The sequence below is a fragment of the Bubalus bubalis genome, chromosome 16 (assembly GCF_019923935.1).
Source record: "Bubalus bubalis isolate 160015118507 breed Murrah chromosome 16, NDDB_SH_1, whole genome shotgun sequence".
NCBI lineage: Eukaryota > Metazoa > Chordata > Mammalia > Artiodactyla > Bovidae > Bubalus > Bubalus bubalis.
Window position 1 is genome coordinate 37,929,182 of NC_059172.1, and position 11,701 is coordinate 37,940,882.

General features: G+C 36.5%; 1 protein-coding gene and 1 pseudogene across 1 annotated transcript; one reads left to right on the forward strand and one right to left on the reverse strand.

Moving 5' to 3' along the window:
• The first annotated feature begins 2,621 nt into the window (after positions 1–2,621).
• On the forward strand, positions 2,622–3,582 carry LOC112579375 (annotated as a pseudogene).
• A 6,721-nt stretch (positions 3,583–10,303) lies between these two features.
• LOC102399370 (olfactory receptor 52N5) lies at positions 10,304–11,089 on the reverse strand. The gene has a single exon (XM_006042605.3). The coding sequence runs from the start codon at positions 11,087–11,089 to the stop codon at positions 10,304–10,306; it is 786 nt and encodes a 261-aa protein (XP_006042667.3).
• Positions 11,090–11,701: the final 612 nt, after the last annotated feature.

Genomic DNA, 11,701 nt, shown 5'->3' on the forward strand with positions numbered 1-11,701 from the left:
GACTGAAAATTTATTCTCAGGGAGAGAACATTAATATGTGCTATGAATGCAAATATATCAGGTGTGATGAAGCCTGAGGAGAAGACATCAAAAACAAAAAAAATCCTAAAAAACTAGGAATAAAACCACCATGTGACCCAGCAATCCCACTCCTAGGCAAATACCCTGAGGAAACCAGAACTGAAAGAGACACATGTATCCCGTTGTTCATTGCAGCACTATTTACAATAGCTAGAACATGGAAGCAACCTAGATGTCCATCAACAGAGAATGGATAAAGAAGTTGTGGTACATATACACAATGGAATATTACTCAGCCATAAAAAGGAACACATTTGAGTCAGTTCTAATGAAGTGGATGAACCTAGAACCTATTATAGAGTGAAGTGAGTCAGAAAGAGAAAGATAAATACCGTATTCTAATGCATAGATACAGGATCTAGAAAAAGGGTACTGAATAATTTATTTACAGGGCAACAATGGAGAAACAGACATAGAGAACAGATTTATGACCATGGGGAGAGGGGAGAAGAGGGTGAGATGTATGGAAAGAGTAACATGGAAACTTGCATTGCCATATGTAAAATAGATGGCCAACGGGAATTTTCTGTATGGCTCAGGAGACTCAAACAGGGATTCTGTATCAACCTAAGGGGTGGGAAGAGGAGGGAGATGGGAGGCAGTTTCGAAAGGAAGGGGATATATGTATCCCTATGGCTGATTCATGTTGAGATTTGACTAAAAACCTCAAAATTCTGTAAAGCAATTATCCTTCAATAAAAATAAATTTAAAAAAATGACAAGGTGAATCCAATACTCATATTTAGGTGTAAGACAGGCAGTGTCCTTCTACTACTCAATATCAGGAACACTGAAAACCACTTACATATTTCTCCTGGATGCAGATGGGTAGGTATTTTTCTGAAATCAGCTTTCTGAAATGTGTGAGTTAATCATCAATTAATAGTCAAAACAGTATGACATTTGAGAAATAATTCCAGTATTAAAGATAAAGACAATGCAGACTACACAAATAAACTATTGATATTTAGAAGTTATTAAAATAATACATATGAAGTAGAAAAGAACAATATGTATAAATATATAAGTTCTTTAATCTACTATTCTTTGTTATCAATATGATAAAATACCATCACTTAGATGAAGATGAATATACTCAGCTGGTGTATACCCACACTGTTGTACTGTAGATACCATAATTTCAAACCATAACATTTTTCAAATACTTGATATCGTGAAATGCATTTTTAAGATTTAAATTATTGAAAGGAAAAAGTAATAAAGAGCAAATATTTAGGAAATATTCATCATAAAAATTTGTTTCTGTTTTTAGATTAAATGATTAAATTAATAAATTAATGTAGATATACACTAACTTGATTTAGTCATGTAATTTTCAAAATATTTATCTCATACAAATTTTTGAAGGTCTGATGCTCCATTCTTTGTTTTATGACTATCTAGAATGCTCCAAGAATTAAAATTTGTCAAGTAGGGGAAAGTTATTAAAAAACAGAATCAATTGTGTATAAGTGAGAGCCCTAAATCACATTTCTCTTACTGTTAATCAATTTTAGACAAGTCATGAGCAATTTTTAACATCAGTTTCCTAACTAGAATATATGTATACTAAATTAATTCATACATTTCAATTAAAATTAAATAATTCACATGATTATTTCACAAAATCTCAAGTACTTGAAAGTTATTTCAAAACATATATTCTAACCTGCTACTTAAATATCTTCATGCATAAAAATCTCTACACTCATTGCATTCATTATGTTTCTGATAATCAAACACTTCCCTGGTGGCTCAGTGGTAAAGAATCTGCCTGTAAGCAGGAAACATGGGTTCAATCCCCGAGTCAGAAAGATTCCCTTGGAGAAGGAAATAGCAATCCACTACAGCCCAGGGAAATCCCATGGGTTGAGTTTGCCGTACTACAGTATGTGGGGTCTCAAAAGAGTTCGACTTGACTTAACAACTAAACAGCATCATCCAACACTTTAGCAAAACCAAATTCAAGAGTCCAAGCTATGATATCAGAGGACTTTCATCTTGTCCAGTTTCCATGACTTCCAGGCTGAAGATAATAACCAAGGTCCTGATTTTCTCTAAAGTTCTATTCCTCAATCATGAGAAGTTGAAAGTAATGTGAACTGCCTAATGGTTTGATGTTAGGGTTTTGATTAGCTGAATTAACATATAATGAACTGTCACAGTTCCTGTTTCACTGGAAATATACAATAAATGTTAGTGCTGGGATGAGAATTAGTGTGAATAGTGTTAGGTGCTCAGTCAGTGTCTGACTCTTTGCAGCCCCATGGACTGTAGCCTACCAGGCTCCTCTGTCCATGGAATTCTCCAGTTAAGAATATTGGAGTGGGTGGCCATTCCCTTCTCCAGGGAATCTTCCTGACTCAGGGGTTGAAACCAGGTCTCCTGCACTGTAAGCAGATTCTTTACCAGAATTTTAAAATTACAGTAACTCCCTGCCATCACCACCTACAATATCATGGATGTGGGTAACTCCTACTCAAACATTGTCAGAGAAATTATTAAGATTGTAATGTTGAATACTTTTCCTCTTAGTGAAGATGTTCCAGGATCTCAGACACTCCAACAGTTCAAAGATCCAGGTCTCTGAGTTCATTCTGTTGGGATCTCAGGCATTCACAGCTGGCAGCACTGGCTTTCCCTGCCCCTGCCCCTGCTCTACCTCTTAGCTCTCAGTGCCAACATCCTTATCCTGATCATCACCAATCAGGAGGCAACACTGCACCGGCCTATGTATTCTTTCCTGGGCATCCTGGCTGTGGTGACATGGGCCTGGCTACCAACATCATGCCCAAGATTTTGGTCATCTTGTGGTTCAGTGCTAACACCATCTGTCTCCCTGAGTGCTTTGTGCAGATGTATGTCATACATTGTGTTATGGGCATGGAATCAGGAATCTTTGTCCTCATGGCTGTAGATAGATACATAGCCATTTGTTGAGCACTACACTATTCATCCATAATTACTGACTCTTTTGTGGTCAAAGCCACTGTGTTCATGACACTCAGAAACATCCTTCTTACCATTCCAGTGCCTGTGTTGGCTCCTCAGAGACACTATTCCTCAAAAAACCAACTTGAGCACTGCCTGTGCTCTAATCTTGGCGTCACTAGTCCATCCTGTGATTATAGAACAATTAACAGTATCTACCGTCTATTTCTCCCCTGGACATTCATGGGTAATGACTTGAGTTTGATTTTTATATCCTATGTATGCTTTGATTCTTAATTCCGTGTTAAAGCTGAATTCAGCAGAAGCTGTATACAAGGCCTTAAGTACCTGCACTTGCCACCTCATTCTAATCAGTTTCTTCCACACAACCATCCTTATCATTTCCATTACCACAGTGCAGCAATGACATTTCCCCTCATCCCAGTTCTACTCAATGTATTCAAAAACGTTTTTCCTCCTGCCCTCAACCCCATGGTCTATGCACTCAAAAACAAGGAGCTCAGACAAGGTTTATATAAGGTTTTTAAGCTGGATTTCAAAGGCAACTAATTTGGAGAGAACACTCACCTTTGTAATTTTCCACCACACACACACACACACATATATATTAGATCCTCCAAGGATTGCAGATGACAGAAGAACTAAGAAACACTGACATTTCCAGTTAGTATAAGTAATTGGTTACAGCTAATGAAACTTCAAAAAAAATAGTAAAACCAATAATTTAACCATGTTTTTCAAAGAAAATCTTCATCAAGAATAATATAATGATGACTGCCTCAAGAAATCCAAGAGAAAGATAAGTTGAATAAACACTTCATTTTCTTGCCTAGTTGTCCTGGTTAAACATTGGACAGCATTTAATCACATTCGTTAGCACAGACATCTGCCATTTTCTTCTCTTTAATGGAAGTATTTATCCACGTACTTCTCATATAATTGCTGACAGGTTAACACTCACTCCTGCCATTTGTGCATTGATTTTATGATGTGTATTATTATCTTTTTTATAATAATAGATATAATATAAGACCAAGTACTTGAATGTACATTTCTCTAAAGAAGACATGCAAAGGCCAACAAGCACAGAAAGAGATCCCCAACATCCTTAGTCATTAGATGAACACAGGTCAAAACCACAATAAAATACCCTATATATTCTTAAATGGCTATATTCTTTTTTAATGATATTAACAAGTTATGGCACCTTTGTGCCATAGGGCTCCACATTGGAGCCCTTGTATATTAATGGTGGAAATATCAAATCACATCATAAATGAGGAAAATAGCTTGACAACTAATCAGAAAGTTGAGCACAATTCCAAACTTATTCAGAAATTCAATTCTTAGATCTATACCTAAAATATTCAAAACAGAAGTTAAAGCAAAACTATGTACACTAATGTTCATAGCAACATTATCTGCCAAAACAATAGGAAGAATCCAAATATCCATCACCTGCTGAATTTATGAGCATAACCATAAGAGATCATTATCATTCCTCACAAGGACAAAGTATGGGTACATGTTGTTGCATTGAAGAAAGAATTCTGCTAAGTGAAAAAAAAATACGTAAAATGCTACAAGTTGTATAACTTCATTATATCAGTGTCCAGAATAGATATATCTATTGAATCAGAAAGTAAATTGACTGATTCCAGAGGCTGGGGGCACTGTTTAATTTGGAGTGACTGAGGAATAGTTATGGATTTCTTTATGAGGAATTGAAACTGTTCTGGGATTACACAGTGCTGAACTTTGCACAGCGCTGTCAATATAGTGCTGTGCATTTTTAAATCATATAAATGGGTAGTTTGATGGTATGTAATTTTCACTTCTATAAGAAATAATAATTCTATAAGAAATAATAAAATGAAAACATAGTATAAAATTTATTTTCAACATATGTATTTATTGCATTATTTCCTATAAGTTAAAGGAACATATATGTCCAAGAATAGAAAAATGTTAAATATATTATGTAAAAACAAGGTAGCACTTTTATTTAATTATAATACTGATGAATAATCATGTTTTAAATTTGCTTAGTCTATAAAGTCAATTGAAAATGCCATAACTATGTTTTAATATGGTATTTTTCAAGTATTATTTTCAAACTCATATGTAGAAAATATACACTAAAAATGTATCAGCACATGCCCCTCCACTGTTCATAGTAGCACTATTTACAATAGCAAGACATGAAAGTAACACAACCATCCATCAACAGATGAATGGATAGAGATGTGGTATGTGTGCATGCATGCTCCGCCATTTCCGACTCCTTCTGATCCCATGGACTGTAGCCTGTCGGGCTCCTCTGTCCATGGAATTTTCCAGGCAAGAAAAGTCGAGTTGGTTGCACTTCCTTCTTGAAGTTTTCTTCCTTCAGGGGATCTTCCTGACCCAGGGATCAAACTCACGTCTCCTGCATTGGCACGGGGGTTCTTTACATTATAGAATTTAAGGTTTAGATTTATCTAATTCTGAAATCTTTTTTTATTCTTTTAATTCATAAACATTTAGACCCACTACACTTATTGTCTAATTAAAGAATATAAATTTCGAATCAGTTGTGCTTTATTATTGTTTTTGATATTAACACCATCATCATTATTATCTCAAATTTGGGCATCTAAATTTTCTTAACTTAATATCTAAGCAGAGTAAGCCTGAAATTTTGATGAACTTCTAAAGTGTCATAATATTTATCATTATCCTCACTTGAAAGTAAGATAGATATACAAAGGAACACATAAACGAATGTACAGGTGAGTGATTGAAACTTTCAAAAACATTGTAAATGTTTTCAACTTGTGTGCTTAGAGATTTGACACAATAAGAAGTAAAAATACATAGTAAAATTTCTAATACTCGTTAAATTATGATCATTTTTATTCTGTATTTATATATCTCAGACAAAAGCACACAAATATAGATACATGCAGATGAAACAATGCTCTTACTTATGTATCACTTCATAGTAAGAATGGAAAATTTCCACACTTTTCCTTCTCTAATTAAAATTACCTTAATTCCCATACCAGTACTTGCATCTCGAGTGTTTTGCACTTATCCTCTGGGATATATAACACTCATCCTAATCTCTAAATATTCAGTTAAGAAGTACAAATATCAAGGGATTTAAAAGTTGAGGATGGTAATGTACAGCTATTATGGAATAGTGCTTTTTTTTTTTTTTTTTAACTGATGTCCTGAACACCTGGACCCAATTGCATTCAGCTTTTTTGCTATCCAGAAACTAAGGTATTAAAGGACATATGAATGTGGGATTAAGAGTAGGGTATTTGCTGCTGTTGGTTGTGCTAGGATAAAGCAGAGAGAGACTATGAGTGTACATTAATTCATTATTGTATCCTCAGAAACCCTGGCTTGATTCTACCCCACATTTAAAGGCAGAAGTGCAGTAAAAGACTAAATTTTCTGAAAATGTTTTTGCCCATTTCTCAGGCTGCAATTCAGTGTGACTTCCCACAATGACTATGTACTGATTTTTCTTTTTTTTTAAGGTCTTTAATTTAATTTTATTTTATTTTTAAACCTGAAACACTGTATTAGTTTTGCCAAACATCAAAACGAATCCGCCACAGGTATACATACGCTCCCCATCCTGAACCCTCCTCCCTCCTCCCTCCCCACACCATCCCTCTGTAGTGATTTTTCTAAAAGCAAATAGGATCCTTTGGATCTTTCATGGTGGATGTCAGGTATGAATCAACCCCTGTAACTAGAAGAAGTGGGGGAAACACAAGAAAATAGTTCTTCATGGTCACAGTGGTTGTTTTTCACCTACCTTCCCATTGTTCTCAGGATAAGAATCTAATATACTTGCTTCATTCTAGGGCATGTGCTTGTGACTGCATTTCATCCATTTTAGATAAGAAAATCTACTTGAAGAAACAAACCATCATATTAGGAAAAGAAATGAGGTGTAAAATTGAGAACTGACTAGTGAGGAAGAAGCTTTTTTTTAGAGTTTAGAAATGGGAATAGGCAACATGTAGTATGATAATGTACTTATAAATAAGTGACCATGTTCTTGTGTTAATATAAGTCTCCCACAGAATAATATGAGCCCAGTTTCCACAAAACTTAAACTCTCATGTATTGAAATCATTTAAAATTCATTTTGGAAAAAGTCTAATGTAATTATGGTCAATACTACAATATTTGGTATCAGCTTGGATCATTAAGAATTTTGCAAATGAATTGCAAATGGAGCATAAAGTTGTTCTTATGTAACAATAAAATCAGTTTTAATAATAAGCACTAGAACTATCAAAAGGAAAGATGAAAGACATAAATAGGATTTTTATCTCAAACATAAGAGCTGAATTCTTATGAATAGAGCACAAATAATTAAGAGATAGGGCTTCCCTGATTCCTCAGCAGTAAAGAATCTGTCTACCAATGCAGAAGATGTAGATTCGATTCCCTGGTTGGGATCAAAATTTGTCATTTGGAAATATTGGCTCACTGTGCTATGCAGATCTTCCAAATGTAGACATCCTTAATTTTTACAGTGATAATCTCACATCATATGGACTCTAGAAAATCCCTTTGTACATTAGTAAGAGAATGAAACTGAAAAGGGCCAAAAAAACCTTAATATTTCTATGAAAATTGTTGTGACTTCACACATCTTTTCCCAAATGGTCTTGAGCTTCTCAGGGCTTCATGGACAACACCTCAATGCATGTTGCATTAGAAACTCCTGGGATAGAAAGGGAGAAGCAAGGTAGATTATTATCGGTGAACCAAGAAAAATAAATTATTGAATTGGGAATTACAGTAGAGATTATATTCAAGATGTTTTTATAAAATTGGTAGTTGTGAGCATTACTTATGTAGTTTCCATCGGCATTATAGATACGTCATTTTATTTAATAGAGAAAAAGCCTCAATCAGTAAAGGAAAAATAAATCCATATTCTGAAACAACATAGCTGTTTTGAGATGTATATTTCATGTATTTTTTTTAAAAGCTAAGCTATAGATAATCATGATGGTGTGATCACTGACCTAGAGCCAGACATCCTGGAATGTGAAGTCAAGTGGGCCTTAGAAAGCATCACTATGAACAAAGCTAATGGAGGTGATGGCATACCAGTTGAGCTATTTCAAATCCTGAAAGATGATGCTGTGAAAGTGCTGCACTCAATATGCCAGCAAATTTGGAAAACTGAGCAGTGGCCACAGGACTGGAAAAGGTCAGTTTTCATTCCAATCCCAAAAAAAAAGGCAATGCCAAAGAATGCTCAAACTACTGCACAATTGTCCTCATCTCACACGCTAGTAAAGTAATGCTCAAAATTCTCCAAGCTAGGCTTCAGCAATACTGAACAGTGAACTTCCAGATGTTAAAGCTAGTTTTAGGAAAGGCAGAGGAACCAGAGATCAAATTGCCAACATCCGCTGGATCATGGAAAAAGCAAGAGAGTCCAGAAAAACATCTATTTCTTCTTCATTGACTGTGCCAAAGCCTTTTACTGTGTGGATCACAATAAACTGTGGACAATTCTGAAAGAGATGGGAATACTAGACCACCTAAACTGCCTCTTGAGAAACCCGTATGCAGGTCAGGAAGCAACAGTTAGAACTGGACATGGAACAACAGACTGGTTCCAAATAGGAAAAGGAGTATGTTAAGGCTGTATATTGTCACTCTGCTTATTTAACTTCTATGCAGAGTACATCATGAGAAACGCTGGACTGGAAGAAGCACAAGCTGGAATCAAGATTGCTGGGAGAAATATCAATAACCTCAGATATGCAGATGACACCAGTCTTATGGCAGAAAGTGAAGACGAACTCAAAAGCCTCTTGATGAAAGTGAAAGTGGAGAATGAAAAAGTTGTCTTAAAGCTCAACATTCAGAAAATGAAGATCATGGCATCTGGTCCTATCACTTCTTGGGAAATAGATGGGAAAACAGTGGAAACAGTGTCAGACTTTATTTTTGGGAGTTCCAAAATCACTGCAGATGGTGACTGCAGCCATGAAATTAAAAGACACTTACTCTTTGGGAGAAAAGTTATGACCAACCTAGATAGCATATTCAAAAGCAGAGACATTACTTTGCCAACAAAGGTCCGTCTAGTCAAGGCTATGGTTTTCCTGTGGCCATGTATGGATGTGAGAGTTGGACTGTGAAGAATGCTGAGCACTGAAGAATTGATGCTTTTGAACTGTGGTGTTGGAGACGACTCTTGAGAGTCCCTTGGACTGCAAGAAGATCCAACCAGTCCATTCTAAAGGAGATCAGCCCTGGGATTTCTTTGGAAGGAATGATGCTAAAGCTGTAACTCCAGTACTTTGACCACCTCACACGAAGAGTTGACTCATTGGAAAAGATTCTGATGCTGGGAGGGATTGGGGGCAGGAGGAGAAGGGGATGACAGAGGATGAGATGGCTGGATGGCATCACTGACTCGATGGAGGTGAGTCTTAGTGAACTCCGGGAGTTGGTGATGGACAGGGAGGCCTGGTGTGCTGCGATTCATGGGGTCGCAAAGAGTTGGAAATGACTGAGTGACTGAAGTGAACTGAACTGAAGCTGTAGATTACATATTTATTTCTTCAGTAAATTGGTCTGCATGCTTTTTACAATATGATGTTTACTAAGTGCCATTTTAAAAAAAATCAGTGACTGCCATTTTGCCTGTATATTATCAGTGTAATTCATAAACTGAATTTTTACTTCAATGACTGCCTAGCCTGGAAAATGTCCTGAAAAGCCATTTAATTTCTTATCCATAAGGATGATTACATGGAGAATGAATTGGAAACCCACTCCAGTATCCTTGCCTTGGAAATTCCATGGACAGAAGAGTCTGTCAGGCCACAGTCCATGGGGTTGCAAGAGAGTTGGACATGACTTAACAATTGAAGAACAAAGGAAGATTATAATCACAGACAAGACATTTAACTCTCACAAGGTTAAGAAAATATCCTATATGAATACATTAAGAGGAAAGTTGTAATGAACCAATATCAATGACTTGGTTCAAACTAGTGATAGAGGAAAAAAATATGGGGAGTCACTGGAATATACATCCAGAATTATCTGTAACTTTTCCCACTGTAGTTGCAAAAAACATAGATCATAGAAAAGACTCAATATCACACATGAGTTTCTTCTATGTTGTTTTTCATTCATCTTCATTCTATCTCATTTTAATTGTCCTGAGTACTTGCCCCTTTCTCACCCTGCAAGAGCTTTATGACATTGTCTCGAATCTGTTTTGTCTTTACCCCGTAAAAATGGGGTTGAGAGTTGGGGGAAGAAGAAGATAAAGATTAGCCACAATGATGTGAAGAGAAGAGGGAATAGCGTGTCCTCCAAAACGGTGGGTAAAGAAAGTGAAGAATGCTGGAACATAAGTGACAATAATGGCAGATATATGGGCAGTGCAGGTGCTGAAGGCTTTCTGCCGAGCATCTGCTGAGGAGAGACTGACCACCGCCCGAAGGATCATAGTGTACGATACAGATATGCAGCAGATATCAAACACTCCAATCAGGAGGGCAACCACCAGACCATAGATGACATTGACCTTGATACTGGCGCAGGATAACTTCACCACCGACATGTGGTCACAATATGTATGGGAGATAATATTGCTTTGGCAGAAGGGCAAACGCTTAACCAAGAATGGAAAAGGAATCATCAGCAATGCACCCCTCAGGAAGGTGACAAGTCCAGCTTTGGCAATGATAGGGTTAGTGAGTATGGTAGCATAGCGCAGTGGGTAGCAAATGGCCACATAGCGGTCCAGAGCCATGAGCATGAGCACCCCAGACTCCACACCTGTGAACCCATGGACAAAGAACATCTGGACTAAACAAGCATTGAAGTTAATTTCCTTGAGATTGAACCAGAAGATGCAGAATGCATTGGGTAGGGTAGTGGTACAGGTAAAGAGATCAACGAGGGAGAGCATTGCCAGAAAAAAATACATTGGATGATGTAAGGACTCTTCATGATGAATGAGATACACAAGGCCAAGGTTTCCCAGAAGGGAGATGATAAACATTGTGCAGAATGGGAGGGAGATCCATTCATGTACTCTTTCCAGACCAGGAATTCCATTAAGAATAAAATATTTCGGGGGCACACATGAATTTTGGAAACCAGCATAACTGATTCAATAAAGAGACTCTATTTTTTCCATCCATAAGTTTGTACCCTAGGAGAAGAAACAAAAATATATATATTAATTTATTTTAGATCATCCTTGAGAATGTAGACTTCAGTTTGGCATAAAATTATATTTATAACAGTATGAACAATTTTGAATAATAGTGATTATGAAAATGCACAGTTAATTGAATAAATAAATATTACAGAATATTTTTAAAGTTTTGTAAACAATATAAATGTAATTAATTATAGAGCCACAATTGCAAAATTGTAGTTTTTGTTTAGTCAGCAAATAAAAGAAGCTACTGAGGTAGAGAAAGATTGAATAATGTTGCTGCTGCTGCTGCTAAGTCGCTTCAGTAGTGTCCAACTCTGTGCAACCCCATAGACAGCAGCCCGCCAGGCTCCCCGTCCTTCGGATTCTCCAGGCAAGAACACTGGAGTGGGTTGTTATTTCCTTCTCCAATGCATGAAAGTGAAAAGTGAAAGTGAAGTCGCTCAGTCG